Source organism: Vigna umbellata, chromosome 3 (genome assembly GCF_029865625.1).
Source record: "Vigna umbellata cultivar VRB3 chromosome 3, Vumbellata_1.0, whole genome shotgun sequence".
NCBI lineage: Eukaryota > Viridiplantae > Streptophyta > Magnoliopsida > Fabales > Fabaceae > Vigna > Vigna umbellata.
In genome coordinates, this window is record NC_142167.1 from 33,499,056 (window position 1) to 33,519,171 (window position 20,116).

The 20,116-nt window shown below is 36.5% G+C and overlaps 2 protein-coding genes across 3 annotated transcripts; one reads left to right on the forward strand and one right to left on the reverse strand.

Moving 5' to 3' along the window:
* The first annotated feature begins 895 nt into the window (after positions 1–895).
* On the forward strand, positions 896–4,481 carry LOC148202298 (putative glucose-6-phosphate 1-epimerase). Its single transcript, XM_088108373.1, has 8 exons — positions 896–1,347; positions 1,532–1,606; positions 2,072–2,128; positions 2,211–2,374; positions 2,533–2,667; positions 3,288–3,387; positions 3,612–3,711; positions 3,827–4,481. The coding sequence occupies exons 1-8, from the start codon at positions 1,237–1,239 to the stop codon at positions 4,033–4,035; spliced, it is 951 nt and encodes a 316-aa protein (XP_087964499.1). The 5' UTR covers positions 896–1,236; the 3' UTR covers positions 4,036–4,481.
* A 1,299-nt stretch (positions 4,482–5,780) lies between these two features.
* LOC148202299 (exosome complex component RRP41 homolog) lies at positions 5,781–19,671 on the reverse strand. Of its 2 annotated transcripts, XM_088110407.1 has the most exons (12): positions 19,432–19,671; positions 9,956–10,021; positions 9,076–9,122; positions 8,930–8,990; positions 8,726–8,761; positions 8,568–8,635; positions 7,731–7,809; positions 7,609–7,645; positions 7,373–7,489; positions 7,163–7,248; positions 6,105–6,194; positions 5,781–6,004 (listed from the first exon to the last, which is right to left on the reverse strand). In XM_088110407.1, the coding sequence occupies exons 2-12, from the start codon at positions 10,007–10,009 to the stop codon at positions 5,957–5,959; spliced, it is 723 nt and encodes a 240-aa protein (XP_087966533.1). In that variant the 5' UTR covers positions 10,010–10,021; positions 19,432–19,671; the 3' UTR covers positions 5,781–5,956. The 2 variants fall into 2 exon arrangements, 1 of the variants encoding a protein (XP_087966533.1); XR_015785137.1 differs by lacking the exons at positions 5,781–6,004; positions 6,105–6,194; positions 7,163–7,248; ... (4 more) ...; positions 8,726–8,761; positions 9,956–10,021 and having other exon boundaries at positions 8,928–8,990.
* Between the last annotated feature and the right edge of the window lie 445 nt (positions 19,672–20,116).

Here is a 20,116-nt window from a genome sequence, read left to right on the forward strand (position 1 = left end):
AAAATCAACATCATATAATACATACGAGTAGTGTTTGTTCATAACAGATCAACCAAAAACCAGAAATCATATCAGATATCAGAAAACTTCCATAACAGCTAAAACTTCAGATTTTTTCATACATGCAAATCAGAACATATAACATACAGTATCAATTAAACATATAAGCTTCCCTTACCTGATCTAGCAGTGCACTTCCAAAGGCTTAGAGTTTCTCTCGTGCTCTCACGGCTTTCTATCAGAAATTCACTCAACCACTTCAACTTAATCTAACACACCAAAACCGTAAACAGATCAGACTTCTAACTCATACATGCAACCAGAATTTTGGTTTGCAGGAACTAAATGGACGAAGGTGAAAAGACGAGAACTTACCAGTTCAGTTCTCAATTCTGTTCGGATCAGAATGAGGTTCACAGTGCAGGGAAGGTTTCTATGGTGTCTGAAATGAGATCAGAGGTTTGATAGTGAGTTATCTTAGAGAAAAGATGAAAACGATTTAGAGAGAGGGTAGAGAATTTGGAAGCAGAAATTCTGAGAAGAAGATGAAGCATGCAGGAGGAAGAGGGAGAGTTTTTCAGAATTATTTTTCTCTTCCCATTGCAGAATAAACTCCCCAACCTCCACACGCCACTTGTCTCCCACTAACCATTCTCAGAATGCTCAAACCGTGACACATGGCAGGCGCATGCAGTGGAAGTGTGAGTGCATTTTGACGTGTCACGGTGCATTAAAAATAGTGATCAGAGAATGAATTAGTGTGTATTAATTTATCAGGTTCTCACATTATGTATGTATGCGTGCGTGATTTATTTATTTACTGATAGTTATTATGTTTTTTCAGTGTTTAATTGTCTTTTTCTGCTGTGAATCTGACAAGTTTTAAGGACATGTTTGGATGTGTACCAGGAAGATTGGTATTCAATTGCTAAATGTTCAGTGTAATGTTTCTGCTCTTGGCTTTCTGGAGTTTTCGTGGAATTCTATCACACATTCCAGATTCTTGTTTAAATAGGTTTATTGTTCCGTAGATCTGAATCATACCAGTGAGAAGAAATTTTGAGTGAAATTGGGTGTTGGGATTTTGGATTTAACTGACGAGGAGGCTAATTCACGTGTTTGTTACGGTATAGGTGTGAGGTGGAGACCCCTTCAATCCTCTGGCATTTGCATGTTCCGAATTTGAGAAGCTTAATAGGATTTTGCTGAAGAAATTTAGGATCTGCATTAATTTGAATGGGGCATTCTGCAGCCGTATGGGACTATAGAGCAGCAACTGAAATTACAAAGGACTGGAATGGAATTGATCAAGTTCTGCTTCGGACCCCAAGGGGTTCTTCGGCACTGGTGAGAAATTGTTCATTGCAAAATTGGTGTCGGTTTTAACATTTGGTAAAGTTATGATTTTAAAATTTACTATGACATCCAATGCGAATTCTTGATGTGGATAACTTGGTCTGTAAAGATATTTGTAGTTTGAGTAATTTAATTACTACGATTACTTAGATTAACTGTTTTTTCTCGAAATTAGGTAAGCTTACATGGAGCGCAGGTCACTTCATGGCGGAATGAGCACGGGGAAGAACTTCTATTCACAAGCAGCAAGGTATGTCTTTCAATTTTGATTGAAAATCAATTTGTACATTTTAAATTATATGAATTTTGTTAGTTGTCAGCGCTGATAAGGAAAACATGTCAATATTTCATAATCTTGCTTTCTGAAAATTTTCATTTTGGGATAATCTGCATTATATTGCAACTGGCATGTGAAGGGCATTTGCCCAAATAATCAATAAATTTAAGAAGAGTTTGGATTTTGATGAATCATAGTATTCTATGCTGTCCATCAATCACATCGATGCAAGAGAAAAACAGGGAAGAATGGTGCATTGTAGTGCTTTTGTCCTTTGGAACCACTAGGGTTGAATACTGGTATAATGAAAAACTTTGACGGCAAAACCAACTTCTTAACTGATGCTTTTGTAGGAACACAGAACTTTAATCAATTATACTTTTTAAAGAGGCAAGTAGTAATAACTAACTGTTTTGTTTCCTTTTCCATTATCTGTAGGCAATTTTCAAGGCTCCAAAAGCAATTCGAGGAGGAATTCCCATGTGTTTTCCACAGGCAAGCTTATTCCTTTTTACGTTCATTTTATATAACTTGTAACATGCATACTTACATATCTTGAGCTGAATTTGTTTCACAGTTTGGAAACTGTGGATCGCTGGAGCAGCATGGTTTTGCAAGAAATAGAATGTGGGCAATTGATGAAAACCCTCCTCCTCTTCCTGGGAATGACTCCAGTGGGAAATCCTTCATTGACCTGGTGCTAAAATCATCTGAAGAAGATATGAAGTGCTGGCCACACAGGTATGAATAGCATGATGTGACAGTATAACAGGGATATCCACTCTCCATGTGTTTGATAATTTGAATCTGGCATATATGCACTCGATATTACTTTTTCCTGTGTTTGGCAGTAAATTTCAAGCAGTAGTAATCTAACGATTGTTTAATAATTGTACCAGTTTTGAATTCCGTCTTCGGGTGTCTCTTGCAGCAGATGGGGACCTGACTTTGATATCTAGAGTCAGGAATATAAATGGCAAGCCATTTAGTTTCTCATTCGCGGATCACACATACTTATTGGTTTCTGACATTAGGTATGGATAATTCTTTGTTGTACTTGGTCTGCATTCCCTTTTCTGAGTGTGTGGGATGATGTCCAACCATCATTTTTCTTTTCCATAGTAAATTGATTGCTGAACACTTGATGGGAGTTTTATTAGCACTAATGGTACTTCCTTGTTCAATATTTATAGTAGACAAATATATTTGGTTTTTGTTCTGAAACGTGTAGTTTCTGCATTTGCTGAATGCTTTAAATTGTGGGATTTTAACATTCAAGCAGATCTTAGAGGACTGTTTCTCTTCTTTAGAAACTAATAACAACTTACACTCTAATCATTTGAAACTAGCATGGATACTCTATATATTAGGTGGATTCTTCTCCGAATACTGGAATTATGAGTTTTATTCATGTCAGTTATCGGGAAATATGTAAACAAGTGATCAGTCGTAATGAAAGTACAAAGTTCTTACACAGCCTATAGAATTTGTAAGCATTTGAAGCAAACTACTGTTTGCAATGCTTGTTACCACCTATATAGATTCTTGTTTACATATTTTTACTTGAACTACCTCTCTTTTGATTGTTTTAGAACAGGAAATTTTATTTTAAGATTGACAATCATTATTAACGTCACATTAACAATTTTTATAGTGAGATAAGGATTGAAGGTCTGGAGACACTGGACTACCTAGACAACCTTTTCAAAAAAGAACGATTTACTGAACAAGATGCAATAACATTTGAATCTGAGGTAAACCCTTCTAGGTTATATTGATGTTAACAAAATGTAGACATTTATAGTTCCATGCTGCAATTTAAGCTAATACTTCAGGTTGAGATAAATAGAGCACTATATTCCTGGCCTATGCTGCAGTTTTGTCAATCACACACAGTATCCACTACTAAAGTCTTTTGGTTTTGACACAATGAAGGCTAATGAAGATGTTTTTAATATCCATACTTCCTTCATGGCAGGCGGATCGAGTTTATCTTAGCTCTCCAAACATAATTGCAGTGCTAGATCATGAGAAGAAGCGAACATTTGTTATAAGGAAGGAAGGTCTCCCTGATGTTGGTAAGCTCTAAGTAGCAAATTTTTTCCACAAACAAAATACAAACGTAGATAAGGTTTCGAGTTGTAGAAAATATAAAATCAGTCCTTTTCATCTTAACTTTTATGGTGTGTTTAGCTGTGTGGAATCCATGGGAAAAGAAATCAAAATCCATGGTAGATTTTGGTGATGAAGAGTACAAACAGATGCTTTGTGTTGACGGGGCGGTGATAGAGAAACCGGTGAGCTTGAAGCCGGGAGAGGAATGGACCGGTCGGCTGCAGCTATCAGTTGTGCCATCAAGTTTTTGCAGTGAGCGTCTTGGTCTTGACAGAAGTGGTCTTTGAGGAATTGTACAAAATGGGTCTGAGTTAATGCTGCTACTACATCCAGCAATGTAGCAGCATCTAGTTGTAGAAATAGTGCTGTTCAGTAGGAGTGTCAGGTTTTATGTTGTTATGATCTTAGGCTAGAAATAGTGCTTTATAGAGGCCTATGTTTTTTGTGAGAATGGCTTTCAAGTGTTACCAGGTCATTAGTCAGTTGGTTCCTTCTGTTCTGCTATGGATGCTCCTTCTTTAAGCATTAGATTTGTTGAGTTGGTGCCGAGTTTATTCTCTCCATGGATTTGATGATATGTTCCACGGCATGGATAATTTAGCTTTGGTGTTCCAATTTGCTTATATTGGATGGTTACGGCTATGATCTGCCTCTCATGACAGAGATAAAACGAGTGATTAGTGGACAATGTGATCATGCATCTTTTTTTGGCATTTTCCATTTTACAGTGATACGTCCATAATTCAATAACCTTCACATAAATTTTGTATACTATCACTGTTTTTATTTCATGGTTAGTTGGCTGAATTATGCTATAAATGGCTTTTAAAGTAATCTAGAAGTCAATATTTTTATTATAAATGATGTTTATAATTGAATGACATTGTCAAGAATTCTGATGTTGACTGTGATGTAATTGAATTCATGTCTGTATTCAATAAAGTGGGTCAAAAGTGGTGCGTCAAAAAGCAATAGCACTTCTCCTGCTTTGTACAAATGGGACCGATGGGCTGTGCATTAAAAGGTTGAAGTTGCTGAGATTCGAGACATTGCGGTTGGTTATTCAAACTATGAATCGGTATTTACTTTTTTCCAACTGAGCTTCATATGTTCATCTGCACTTATAATTATCTTAATTTTTTCATCATTTACCAGTGGTTTCTTTTAAGAGGTAAAATTTTTTTGTTCAATTATATTCTCGTTATATCACTCTTCAGTCATAATTCTCATAACTTCAAACTTATTTTTATAAATAGTTAGTATTATAATATATTTTTTAATGAAGTCTGGTATTAGTTGAAAACAAACTCAACCACCAAAATACTTTCCTTTACCATAGAAATAATCCTAAAATTCTCTTGATCATTAACTTTCAGGTTAACTTTTTCTGTGAAATTTTTTTCCCAGAAAAATTAACATTTTTCCATACAATATTATTACTTCAAATATTTTTTTTTCTTCTAAATCTGTATTAGTGATGTTTCAAACTTACTGTATTCAACTCTACCAAAAAACTTCAGTATTCCACTCTAGCATACGTATTTAAAAGAAATAAAAAAATGTTAACTTAATTAAACTACTTTATATTTACCAGGATTTAGAAATTACTATAAATTATTTACTTTTTATATTTACATAATTAATCAGTTTAACTCGCTATATCAAGACTTTAACTGCAATACAAACATTTAACACCAAAGCTGTCTTTATCAAACTGTATCGTACCCAAAAAGGAAATTTAGGAAACTAACCATTGAAATTAGTTAGCAATTAAATTGTCAATACTGATGTCATTGCTTTTTCTGAGGATGCAATCACCATGTACACACACTCAACCAACCCACTGATTATTTTGATTCTAACTTCAATCATTAATTCTTCATTCGTTGAAGTGTCAGATCATTAGTTCCATTCTACACGTCTTATTTTGGGGGATTGGTGGAAATTCAGAAAGTGGTCCCAAAATAAATCATAATTTTGCTACCTTTTATTCATAGTGATAAGGTGACAGAAATGAGAAACGAATTCTACAACAATTTTCCGTTTTATTCAGCACCGTATGCTAAAAACAAAATTGTTCCACGTAAATACAAGAGAATTCTCCTCCATAACCAAAAAAAAGCACAAATGCTGAAAGAACGGACCTACAAATCTGGAAAACCGTGACCACAGGTAATAATAATCATAGCATCATTTCTGCTATAAAAACTATACACCTCGTCGATACTCCAGTTGCTTTGTGTTCTCCAGCAAAATCTGCCAGCCAACAAAGAAACAGGATTTAAGCAGTGAAATTAATGTAAAACTTGTTTGGACTCCTCTTAGTATAATCACAAAAGTGTCAGCAGGTTCTTACTTCTCGAATGTAGTTTGCTATTGCTTTGCATCCTTCGATTGCCAGTTGCATAACATTTTCCAAAATGTCAATTGGTAGTTTAGAATCCATCTATAGACAGTAACAACAGAAATTAGTGCAAATAAAATTAAACTAGGAGCTTTTCCATTCTAAACTACGGAATATGGCAGGGAGTGAACGAATGAAATAAGCTGGATGAGAAAAGAAAAGCATTGCATGCTTTTCATAATAATGATAGTAGTAAATTTCTGATTAAAACTTTGAAGGTTCACAATCTCAACCAGCCTTTACATAGTGGCACGTGTTCGAAACAAATTTAACTCCATAATATCAATCTAAGAATGGGAGCAATAAACTGACTGATAAACTGTCATTGGAAAAAATCTATGCCAGCCCCACCAAATGAAGTTACCCTCCCTCTCTGTTTTGTGGACCATACATGAATTTCATCCTATAATAAGGTGGCGGAAAGAATATATCAACTATATTTCTTCAGTCAAAATTTAAAGTATCAACAAAAGATCTGCAACTAAAAAAGTAAAAGATGCTGAACTGGAATTCCAAATAAAGAGTTACCAAGTATGATACTAGTGAAAATTAAGTTACACTTGATCAAACATTAACTCAGACTAAAAAGAAGATTTGTCATGACATAACTCCATCAAAGGGTACAACAACAAATCACTCTATCAGGAACCTTCGTAAGAAGTATCTGTTGATTAAAAAACAACTGATATTTGAAAAAAGATTCATGTGTACAGCAAACTATTAAGTTGTTAAATCTGAGGCGAGCTTAGATAAGCTTCTTTTGGGGATTTCCGAACATGCACCTATTCCCTCGAGTAATCAAGGGTTAAAACTCTACTGTTCTCTCCAAAATCTCTAATAACAAGAACAGTTTTTGAAGGAAGAGGAATTACAGCTTCAACACCACCAGACTCTTTACTACGTGAGTACCAATGACTGAGAGAGCAATAAAAAGTTTTCCTTTCTGTTGAACTAATTTACCTGGTTGACTACACAATATATACAGAGAAAATAACAAGACATGAATTAACCTGAAGCAGTGTTACTTTATCCAACTTTGGCAGAATTCCTAGGGTTACATCAGGACCTCCAGCACTGTCTTCTACATAGTTCAAATCTGTACACATTCAGAAACCTTTAATAATTAGGGCAGCCCGTGCATCAGAAGTAGACAGAAACAAAACAGACATACCACACTTGTATTTAGCCAGTTCAAATTTAGAGTAAAAACAGATATATACCAAGCAGACTTGTGCTGTTAAGGTATCCGGCACTGCAGGATGTTACAAGATCACGCATAGGGATCCCAGCATCGGCAAGGGCCAAAGTTGCAGCATTTATACAAGCAGATCTAGTTCCTATAAAAGACATGTCAACATCACCCAAAATTAATGTACATATTAAATGAGTAAAGAGAGAAAATAAAATGGCAATGACAGAAGAGAATCACAAGATCCCATTATCAAGTCTTAGTTACCTCCATCTGCTTGGAGAACTTGGACATATATATCTATCTGCAAATTTAATAAGTAAAACATTAGGGAGGACTAGGGGAAAGCAAAGCATATGACAAAATAAGTTCTTAATGTGTAATAAAACCTGAGATCGAGGCAATAGATGTGTCAATATAGATGCTTCCATGGTTTGCCGAATAACCAGGGAAATTTCAGTTGATCTCCTGTAGAATGAGAACTTCAAATCACGTAGTAAAAATAAGAAGTGATCCTATTATCCTTCTGTAAGAGAACCTTACAATGAGAACCATATTAAAACTATGAAGGAAAAGCAAAACAGGATAACATTTATATCTGCAAACATTGATGGTTAAGCCATTCAAAACTATTCAGTGAGTTTTGGCCAAAGATTACTCAAAAAAGTCAAAGCTTGCAAAAAAGATTAAAAATGAGAAAAGGCAGTAAAAGGGTGCATGGGGTTAAGCTTTTCATTGTTTTAAGATACATAACCCATTGCTGAGCCTGTAGTCAGCTATATCAAAGGCATGGAGCAGCCAGCCCCAAAAACACTACAATACGTTAGTGGATAGCAAGATAGTTGTTACATAGAAAATTATGAATGCAAGATTAAAAAAAAAATTATACTGTATCACATGAACAAATGCAATATATATATATATATATATATATATATATATATATATATATTACTAATTAATAATCAAAATTTATACTCTAAAAGTCTAAACATGCATTACTACCATTGCTATTAAATTCTTACCTCAGTAAAAAGATCAAAAAGTCCAATTTACAAATTATAAGGCACTCTTAAGATAGATTCTACTAATGCAACATTCATTATCATCCTAGTAGTCTATGCTCCAATACCATTTTGATAAGTATAAAACTACGAATATATAAAAAATAAGTGAAAGGTAAAAAAGAATAGGAAGTTAAACAAAAGCAAGTAAATGAGCAAAACCTGTCACCCTTTGATTTCCTCATGCGATCTCCAGTGCTAAAATTAGCCATGCTGTACTCACACCGAACCTATAGACATACATTGCACATAAGCAACAATTAAGTTTTTGTTACAATTCATATAAATACAGACAACATAACTTAGAAAAAAAAAACTACCAGAGCATGGTTGGTTATTTGGCTTCTATTTTGCACCTGAAATGCAGAGAAGTTACTAAAGAAAAACAGCAAATCATCTAAAGCTCAACTACAACATCAAAGTTTTTTAAATGTCTAAACCAACTAACACTGAAAAAGGATAGTTAACAATCCTTAAATTACATAGACAAATTTTCATTAGCAAGGTAAATAATTAAACAGTACCTCTCTAGGGCCATAGACGGCAGCAATAACTTTTGTATTACCCATCTCAAACATGGCAGAACTGTTTTCAAAATAAAAAAACTTTATGGTCAAATGCTTCAAATGATATCACAACTTAATTTTCTAAAAAGCTAAAATTCATTTACCCATCTGCTTTGGATACAGCACCAATTTCTGCACGAATTTGTCGCATCTACAATATACCATAAAGAGAGGAGAAAAAGTTAAAGGCAAAAGATCAGTAGAGAAAGAAATATAAAATCATAGATTTAGATCCTCTGCAGTGAAGGAATAACACTTTAGAGGATAAACTGCAGTAATAGTCATTGAGATTTTAATAACTTCATAGTTTCTTATACATGTACATATATTTTATCGCACTCTTAAATACTAAATTTTTAATAAATAGTAATAACTTCACCTTATCCTCTAAAGTGCATCTCCTCATTTTAAATAGTCGAATCCCAAAATCATGTCCAAATCACAGCTGTTAAATAGGACTGAATTCCATAGGCCAGACCTTAAAATGCTGCTTTTAATTAACTCATTTTGTCATAGGACCAAGTTCATATATCTCACTAAAAAAGGTTGGTTAGACATCCTTAGGGTTAGAACCCTCCATTTTCTTACTTTTATCATTTGGCAAACTACAACATTTGTAGCTTTTAAGTGATAGGTTTTAATGTTTATCAGAACTAAGGTTATTGACTGCTTCTAATCTGTTTATATGTTTTTTTGCAGTTCAAAATGTGACCTTACACATTTCCATTACCCATGGCATGGCTCATCTATGTATAACCCATATGCAGAACTATCTACAGATCTTATATATACTAATTAACATAAAGCTTCAGTAATTCATGACTATGTAAGAATTCATGTAGGATATTATTATTTATTAATACTCCGCATTTCATACGCTTCATGAGTATTCTTGAAAGATCTAAAGGAACCTTTTTTGGAATGAATATTAAGTGAAGAAAAAAGGAGGAAAAAAAAAGCCCAAGAAAAAAATAATAGCTGTACCTCCATGGGTCTACGACCATCCAGTCGAAGTCCTTCTGGGCTGACGTATTCCATCCTCAGGTCAATCTATGGCAGAGACAAAAAGGAGACAAAGATGAGACATAAGCAGCTGGATTTTGTTTTATTTTGCTTTATATTCTTGGCTTCCAAAAAAAGAATGATATTTTCTACTAAAGTTATTGAAACAAAATGGTGAGATTTTGCAGAATCTGTGTAAGGACTTGGATTTGAGTCAGCAAAAAGGGGATGACAAGTGGAAAAGATGAGAGGTTGAGTACTTTAAAATAAAATTACATTAGTTTTGAAACATTGATTTTTAACTCATTCCTCTTGTCTGAGAAACCATTCCTCTTCCTGCAAGCTCTCTCCTCCCCCTATATCTTCTCCCTTTCCCTTCTTCACACTGAACCATTAAATTCTCGATTAGGTGCTGCCCCAACGATCACAAAGTAGCGGGTCTTGCTCTTAGTCGATCAATTTCTCTAATCAGAACCGGTAAGAAAACCCCCTTTCTCATGTGCCCTAGGGTTGTAAGCATGTGATTGAACTTGTTGCATGCAACCCATTTCGTTTTCTTCCGTAATCTAGCTTCTATTGGGTTCTAAGATTCGTTTTCTATCATCAATTGATGATTTATAGGTGATTCTAACATTTTGAGAGTGCAAGCAAGTGGTCTAGGGTTCCTACTTGAGCTTGGTTGTCTACACTAGAGGTAAGGGGAGCTAGTTCTACTTTTGATTTTACTGTGTGGAGTGAATGCATGATAAAATTTGTAGTGGTTTGTGGTGGAAGCATGAACTTGGTTCTAGCTAGACTTGAAATGCATGTATGGAAGTGTGTGTTATGTGTATTTGGTGATTGATGTCTATAAACTGTTTGGAATGACTTAGAATGATGGAATTGTGTATGTTGGAACTGTTTTAGCGTGAAAATTCTGTGGTAGTGCTGTTAGAAAGGAAATAAAGTGTCTTTAGGGTCAATTTTAGGCCATTTTAGAGGAAGTGAGGTAGGGATTTTGAGTAAATGAAGGCTGCAGTGTTCCTGGACTGTTTGGGCAGCCTAGACAAGTCCATTGTGACTTGTTAGAAACATAAGAGTGGTCGGAAACATGTTCCAAGTAGTAGAATCAAATTTGGGTCCCTAAGTTGTTGAAGTTAGTGTTTTGGAGCTGAAAGTGAACTTTAATCACTTAAAAATGGTAGTAGGAATGCTTAGAATCAGTTGGACAAGTTTAATTAAGTCTAAAACGATAATTAAGAGTCTAAGAAGTTGAGAAAAGTGGTTAGAAATGGTCAAAGGGAGGTTCTATTACCATTATGCAGAATTCTGCATAATTCTGCAGAATTCTGCAGAATGGTCAAAGGGACGTGTCTAGAGTCTTAACATGATAGGATGCTTGTCTTGATGAGTTTTATGAAATGAATGCTTATGTTTATGATGACTAAGGTGTTTATATGTGTATGGATATTCTGGTAACTGCTAGATTGATTGAAAATGAATTGTATGTGTTGCATGTGTTTGCCTTTCCCCTTGCGATGATCATCCAATCCTTTGGATGTGAGCAGTAGGTGATGATGTACCTTTGGAGCAAGCTTTGGAAGTTGAGGAAAACCCAGCCCCTAGTGCTTAGGATTTCTACTAGCTAAACAACTCTTTATTTTGAAAGACTTCTAGCCTTCATTTTAGCATGATCTGTGTTTTGGAGAATTATGAACTTGTACTTAAGTTTTAAAGTTTCCCAGCCAGACTTGGATAACTGTACTCCTTAATTCTATCTATTGTGTACTCTTAACTGCTTTCTATTATTATAATCGCTGCATTCTACATATATACATTGTTATATATTTTGGGATGTCAGCATGTGACACCCGGGCACTGATGAGAGTGCGAGGAGTGACGCCGGTGCAGGTAGCATGGTGCAGGGGGCACAGACAAGGAGCGGCTCCTGGCAAGGCTTCCGGTGGAAGGGGTACATGGATGAATCGAACATACACCGGAATGAGAGGGATCTGGAGACTATATAGGTATGGGACTATACCATTGAAGGATAGCTTAAAGGAATTGATTTGACTACTCATATCACCAAATGCATTTGCTTTTCGGTTGCCCGACTCATAAGAACTCCATGGTTAAGCGTGCTTAGCCTAGAGTAATTCTAGGATGGGTGACCTTCTGGGAAGTTTTCCCGGAAAGTGTGCGAGTGAGGACAAAGCACACTAGAAAGCCTAGTGGTGATCTGTGGGGGCAGTCGACGGTCCCTGTGACGTTACAATCTACCGAACAAACTCCAGTTGCTCTGTAAAGATTAGGATGTAAACAAGGTTACAAAAAATCAAGCAATAGCACTCCCCGAAGAAAAAAAATAGGACCTATTAAACCTATTTAGTGACCTATTTAAACACCGAACAGCGGAACCCTGCCTAGACTAGGCTCGTTTGCAGTGCGCGGACCAACTTCCGTTCTCGCCGTCGCCACACAGAGCGTAACAGCCACCGGCAAATCTCGCCGTCAGTCAGGTACTTTTCCTTTTCTCTCTCTCTGGTCATCAAAGTTCAAACCCTTTCAATGTTTGCGTTGTCATGTGTAGTGCCTTGCAGTGTCACCACTCACCACCCAATCCCTATTTTCTGTTAAACTCGTAAAAGTTGCTATGCTTTTCTAATTTAATCAATTCAACATTTACAACCAAGAAAAATGGAGTTTACGACAGCTTTGTATAAGCTTCAAACATTGAACATCTTGATAACCAATTACTCCTATACTATATCGTTCTCTCAATCAAACTTATAACCCTTCCTTGCCCTTTGTATCGATCTCACAAAAACTCTTCTTAAAAATCCTACATCTTGAACTTGCATACCACTCAACCATAAAATTGATCTATAGCATAACCGAGTCACTAAAATCATTGCTCTTTGTTGTTAGTTTATTAAGTGGGAAGGGAACACTGTCCTTCTCATATATAATTGACCCAAATCTTTCTTCTGTAACTATTAAACTAAAAGCCTGCTCATTCTCCTTTAGAAATTTGTTGAAATTCGGGGAGTGCTAGAATAAAATAAAAATAATAACAGTATGCAGATTGAATTTGCTTCGAGAACCACCCCTTTACAATATCTTTCTGTCCGTGGTGTACTTTCCTCTTTTTCTTTGCTTGCAGTAAGATTAAGAGCAAACTTAAATGTTTAAAAGGGTAGGGACACGACTAGATTTATTTTCTTCAAATTCGTTGTTATTTTGTTGTTTGCTTATTTCTAATATTTATTTCTGCAATATTATTTACCTAGTGCCCCACTTATTGGGTAAATGTTTGTTGTTGTCTATATGATATTCATTCAAAGTTCAGATTGCTTGATTTTTTGTAACCTTGTTTTCATCCTAATCTTTACAGAGCAACTGGAGTTTGTTCGGTATGTTTTCAATTGAGCAGTGTTATTAATTCGAACTGCTCTCTCACTCATCTCACTGCATGACCCACAAACTACTTGAGCCAACACAAACTTTTAAATGGCTCAGATTCATCAAAATCTCACCATTTTGTTTTAATAACTTTAGTAGAAAATATCATTTTTTTTGGAAGCCAAGAATATAAAGCAAATAAAAACAAAATCCAGCTGCTTATGTCTCATCTTTGTCTCCCTTTTGTCTCTGCCATAGATTGACTTGAGGATGGAATACGTCAGGCCAGAAGGACTTCGACTGGATGGTCGCAGACCCATGGAGGTACAGCTATTATTTTTTTCTTGGGCTTTTTTTTTCCTCCTTTTTTCTTCACTTAATATTCATTCCAAAAAAGGCTCCTTTAGATCTTTCAAGAATACTCATGAAGCGTATGAAATGCGGAGTATTAATAAATAATAATATTCTACATGAATTCTTACATAGTCATGAATTACTGAAGCTTTATGTTAATTAGTATATATAAGATCTGCAGATAATTCTGCATATGGGTTATACATAGATGAGCCATGCCATGGGTAATGGAAATGTGTAAGGGCACATTTTGAACTGCGAAAAAGCATATAAACAGATTAGAAGCAGTCAATAACCTTAGTTCTGATAAACATTAAAACCTACCATGATGGACGAACGCCCGAGGAGAGGTTGATTGAAGCTGCGCGAATACAAACCGGACCTCCTCGAAGCTTCTCCGACGAAGAATACACAACGGAAAATGACAAAAACAGAGGGTTAAACTCGATAGAAACCCTAGAAATGGAAGGAAACCCAATATGAACCGATTAATCGGTTCAAAATGAAGATTGAACGGTGGAAAAGGTTTGGAACGAATCAAAAGTAATTTTAATCGGCTAAAATCAGAGAAAATGATGAAGGATGAAGAAACCCTAGACAAATGTGCAGATGATTTGGTGACAGTGAAAGAAAGATGAAGAAACTTGTGAATCTGATACTTACGGAGGAGAAGAGATGGATTTGTGATGAAGAATGGCTGGCGACGAGGAAACTCTTGAGTGGAAGAACGAGATGTGGTTCTGCGAGATGGAGAAAAAGCTCTCACGAAAGAGAGAATGTGGCTGTGCGTGTCTGATGATGTGTGAGAAGAAAAGCAAATGATGTGGAACGAGGGAGCGGACGCGTGGCTGAAGAAGGAATTGAAAAACGCTGACGCATGCGAGGTGGCAGCGAAGGAGAGGTGGCGTGGAGGAATGAGTAGCACCGTGGAATTTTGGAGAAATGGAAAAATAGAGTGTGCTTGGAAGGTGGCGAGAGGAAGTCTTTGGACTCTCTAGCCTATGACTTTTAAGAGAGAATTATTCTGATTTCAGAAATATAATTCTCATTCAGTTCAAAAGTGACAATACAATAGAGGAGCTGGGTATTTATAGTAACCCATGCTCCTTAAGAGCTAAACTATAAAAAGTAAAAAAATACAAAAAGAGGACTACGTCAAGTACGATTCCATCATATCACTTAAAAGCTACAAATGTTGTAGTTTGCCAAATGATAAAAGTAAGAAAATGGAGGGTTCTAACCCTAAGGATGTCTAACCAACCTTTTTTAGTGAGATATATGAACTTGGTCCTATGACAAAATGAGCTAATTGAAAGCAGCATTTTAAGGTCTGGCCTATGGAATTCAGTCCTATTTAACAGCTGTGATTTGGACATGATTTTGGGATTCGACTATTTAAAATGAGGAGATGCACTTTAGAGGATAAGGTGAAGTTATTACTATTTATTAAAAATTTAGTATTTAAGAGTGTGATAAAATATATGTACATGTATAAGAAACTATGAAGTTATTAAAATCTCAATGACTATCACTGCAGTTTATCCTCTAAAGTGTTATTCCTTCACTGCAGAGGATCTAAATCTATGATTTTATATTTCTTTCTCTACTGATCTTTTGCCTTTAACTTTTTCTCCTCTCTTTATGGTATATTGTAGATGCGACAAATTGGTGCAGAAATTGGTGCTGTATCCAAAGCAGATGGGTAAATGAATTTTAGCTTTTTAGAAAATTAAGTTGTGATATCATTTGAAGCATTTGACCATAAAGTTTTTTTATTTTGAAAACAGTTCTGCCATGTTTGAGATGGGTAATACAAAAGTTATTACTGCCGTCTATGGCCCTAGAGAGGTACTGTTTAATTATTTACCTTGCTAATGAAAATTTGTCTATGTAATTTAAGGATTGTTAACTATCCTTTTTCAGTGTTAGTTGGTTTAGACATTTAAAAAACTTTGATGTTGTAGTTGAGCTTTAGATGATTTGCTATTTTTCTTTAGTAACTTCTCTGCATTTCAGGTGCAAAATAGAAGCCAAATAACCAACCATGCTCTGGTAGTTTTTTTTTTTTCTAAGTTATGTTGTCTGTATTTATATGAATTGTAACAAAAACTTAATTGTTGCTTATGTGCAATGTATGTCTATAGGTTCGGTGTGAGTACAGCATGGCTAATTTTAGCACTGGAGATCGCATGAGGAAATCAAAGGGTGACAGGTTTTGCTCATTTACTTGCTTTTGTTTAACTTCCTATTCTTTTTGACCTTTCACTTATTTTTTATATATTCGTAGTTTTATACTTATCAAAATGGTATTGGAGCATAGACTACTGGGATGATAGTGAATGTTGCATTAGTAGAATCTATCTTAAGAGTGCCTTGTAATTTGTAAATTGGACTTTTTGATCTTTTTACTGAGGTAAGAATTTAATAGCAATGGTGGTAATGCATGTTTAGACTTTTAGAGTATAAATTTTGATTATTAATTAGTAATATATATATATATATATATATATATATATATATATATATATATATATATATATATATATATATATTGCATTTGTTCATGTGATACAGTATAATTTTTTTTTAATCTTGCATTCATAATTTTCTATGTAACAACTATCTTGCTATCCACTAACGTATTGTAGTGTTTTTGGGGCTGGCTGCTCCATGCCTTTGATATAGCTGACTACAGGCTCAACAATGGGTTATGTATCATAAAACAATGAAAAGCTTAACCCCATGCACCCTTTTACTGCCTTTTCTCATTTTTAATCTTTTTTGCAAGCTTTGACTTTTTGAGTAATCTTTGGCCAAAACTCACTGAATAGTTTTGAATGGCTTAACCATCAATGTTTGCAGATATAAATGTTATCCTGTTTTGCTTTTCCTTCATAGTTTTAATATGGTTCTCATTGTAAGGTTCTCTTACAGAAGGATAATAGGATCACTTCTTATTTTTTACTACGTGATTTGAAGTTCTCATTCTACAGGAGATCAACTGAAATTTCCCTGGTTATTCGGCAAACCATGGAAGCATCTATATTGACACATCTATTGCCTCGATCTCAGGTTTTATCCCCATCTCTTTGAGAGCACGTCTTAATTTTCGAGGACGAAAATTTTTGTAGTTGGGGGGAATGTCAGGCCTCAGAAAAAAAAAAAAAACGTGGCAGTCTGAGAGCGCGCCACCTCAGCGACACACGTGGAGACAGCAGCGTCTGTCGGATGCCAGGGTGTGAACGTGCGTCCGATGGTAGTGGAAAACACGTGGCAACCTCAGAGTGGACGACCGTCCAGCATGGCCGACAGGAGCGTGGTGGAGTGCCCTGGCAGCATGGGAATGTGTCTGCCAAAGTGGGAACGTGCGCTGGCTGCCAGACTGGACGTGCGCTGGAAAGGGGGTGGGAACAAATCTGAGATCTGAATTTATTCCCCACTCCCACTGCACGCCCCCTCTTTCCTTCATTTCTGAGAAATTCTTTCTCTCCTCCTTCTCTCTAAACTCTCTGCACCCTCTCTCTAAGACACACCACCGTTTCATCCCCTCCAATTCTGTATTCCAGCACCGTAGAAGGACGCTCGGCGTCAAGGACTTCCAGAGAAGAACGTTCGGTTAGTGAAGCTGTGTGGATAACAAGCGTTGGCGGTAGGAGAAATTGTAGTGGAGAATTGTAATTTGCGCATCTGTGGACGTTCGTTCATTTTCCAAGTAAGGGAAGCTTATTTGATTTAATTCATGTGGTGTGCCTTGTATGAGCGTTCGTTAATTTACTGCATGAAATTAATGCATGATGTATGATACGTATGAAATGTTTGAACGATCGTTATTTGCTGGATGAGTATAATGCATGATGTTAATGTGCTTGAGATGCATGAACGTTCGCTAATTTGGTGAAATGAAATATATGAATTTACATGATATGAGTCGTATTAACTGTGAAAGTTAATGATGATATGAACTGGAATGAGAATGGATTGTAAGAGAATTTCCCATAAATATGTACGTTCCTACTGCACGGTCATTGACCGTTCGGTTTTCCAGTAAGTAACAGTAAAATGTTGATTCTCTCATTTAAATAGTAATCTAGTGGAGGACGAGCGTCCTCGTGTCAAAATACTCTGATTGAGCGTTCGTCCTTTAGGGTGCTCGGTTTTTATGATGAGCGCTCGTCCTAATTGGTGTTCGGTCTGATACCGAACGCTCGCTCAAAATGGCGCTCGGTTTTGAACTGAGCGTTCGTCCAAAAGTGCTCCGAATTGAGCGTTCGTCCAAAAGTGCTCCTAATTGAAGTGAAGACCGAGCAGTAAGAGGTTCGGCTAGTAGTGTAGCAGTGTGCTATAATGGTTGTTCGATCACTTAGCTGTTTGCTTTTGGTTTGTACGACCGTTCGGTAATTTCCGTGTAAACCGTTCGGTCAAGTTTTAATTATACGTTCGGCTGAAATTTGTAACTCTTGTGAGGACGTGCGGCTTTGCGCGTTCGTTCGTTATTGATGTAAGACTGTACTCAAGGACGTTTGTCCTTGAGCTTTCGTTCGTTCGATTTTATTTTTAGTAATAAAACTTTACTGTTTTATTATTAACTGTGATTTTCTAATTATATGGTTTATGACTGTATTTTTGGGATGTCACAACCTCCAACCGAATAAACGTGCTCAATCACGAAGTCATACATATTCTCAATAATATGTATAACTAGAATAAACGTGCTCAATCACGAAGTCATACATATTCTCAATAATATGTATAACTAATCCAATATTGGATCAAGGAAATAACCCACAATTCTCAATAATTGCTTCAAAATACTCCCACGGATTCATGCATTGCCGAACGTTATTTCCAACTCCGATACTATCTGAACGAACGTTCTGAAATCAATCCTCATAAAAGGCCGAACGCTGCCGATGAACACCAAACCTAACCGAGCTCCAAGGACGAACGCTCACAGACCAAGGACGTTCACAAATTAAAGGACGAACGTTTACAAATTCAAGGACGAACGTTTAAGATCCACACCGAACACTTAAAACCGAACGCTCACTTATATCCAAAAACCGAACGCTCATTATACCCAAAAACCGAGCGCTCATTTACACTCAAAAACCGAGCGCTCACTTACACTCAAAAACCGAACGCTCACTTATACTCCAAAACCGAACGGTCGTTAAACCCAAAAGCCCAACGCTAAGATCCATCACTTAGGCCGAACGCTAAACCATTGGACACTTTGGACGAGCGCATAATATCAGACATCTTCAAAGAACGAACGCTCTTTATAACCTATGGACGTTCGTCTTGAGACTAAGGCCGAACGTTCAAGATTACTCCACCAAAATACTAAGTTACGGACGAACGCTCATAATTCACTGTTTAAATACCACTTGGACGAGCGTCCCATATATTATGACGAACGAACGCGGACGTTCGTTCGGAACCGAACGCTCAACAATTTGGACGAACGTCCAATTTCACCAGAATTGGACGAACGTTCAGAAGTTGGCTGACCACTATTTGGTCGAGCACTGTTAGGACGAACGTCCAATTTTGACTCCCCAAAATTGGACGAACGCGCATTCTGCAGAAATTCTGCAGAATCGCACCAGAGTCCAGAAAGCCCAGAAAACCTCCATTTTCATTCCTTCTTCCCAGATTTTACCCAGTTTTGCATCAAACACTAATAACTCAAAAATCAAGGAAATAAATCAAGCTCCCCTTACCTCTTGAAGACTTCCTTGTAAGTTTTGGGATCAATCTCCTCCTAGACGTGCAGATCAAGATCTCCTAGCAACTTCAACAGCTCTCCACTTCCTCTCCCAGATCTTGGTGCAAGAACTCCACCCTCACAAGATGCTCAACCCAGATCCTCCTCTCAGTTCTTCTAAAATTGGTACTGCTTCCCTTGGGTGCTCTTGGACGGTTGAAAAAGGGAAGAAAGGATTTCCTTCCTCTGGGTTGTTCTCCCGTTGTGCCAAGCATACACCAAAGCACTAAGTTTTGGAATAAAGGAGAGGACTTCCGAAAGCATCCAGCAGCAGCGTGAAGAAAGCTTCACGGCCTTTACAAGAAATTATAGTTTGGAAGCAAAGAAGAGAAGTCCAACACACCAGCAGCTGCAACCGTGAATGAAGAAGAAGTACATGGCCATGGCATCCGAGAGTAGATGCCCCTACTGTAACATCCCAATAAATAGTAATTACCATTAATCAGAACTAATCACATTTACAGTAAATACAGTGCAGTCTTAATATTTATAACAGCTGCTCCAAGAGAAAACAGCACGTACAGCAAATTACAGCGTTCAGAATTCATGATCAATTCAAAGACAGTGCTGAATAATCTATTCTGCAAAACTATATACAGAACTGCCAAAATACAGCACAAAAATCTAATATCTACTACGGA

What these genes read in the sequence shown, in the direction of transcription:
- LOC148202298 (XM_088108373.1), top strand. Translation starts at nt 1,237, where the DNA reads ATGGGGCATTCTGCAGCCGTATGGGACTATAGAGCAGCAACTGAAATT. An exon ending in TTCTATTCACAAGCAGCAAG is followed by an intron (nt 1,607 to 2,071) that starts GTATGTCTTTCA and finishes CATTATCTGTAG; the next exon opens with GCAATTTTCAAGGCTCCAAA. An exon ending in CAATAACATTTGAATCTGAG is followed by an intron (nt 3,388 to 3,611) that starts GTAAACCCTTCT and finishes CCTTCATGGCAG; the next exon opens with GCGGATCGAGTTTATCTTAG.
- LOC148202299 (XM_088110407.1), bottom strand. Translation starts at nt 10,009, where the DNA reads ATGGAATACGTCAGCCCAGAAGGACTTCGACTGGATGGTCGTAGACCC. An exon ending in GCTGTATCCAAAGCAGATGG is followed by an intron (nt 8,991 to 9,075) that starts GTAAATGAATTT and finishes TTTTGAAAACAG; the next exon opens with TTCTGCCATGTTTGAGATGG. An exon ending in CCGTCTATGGCCCTAGAGAG is followed by an intron (nt 8,762 to 8,929) that starts GTACTGTTTAAT and finishes TCTGCATTTCAG; the next exon opens with GTGCAAAATAGAAGCCAAAT.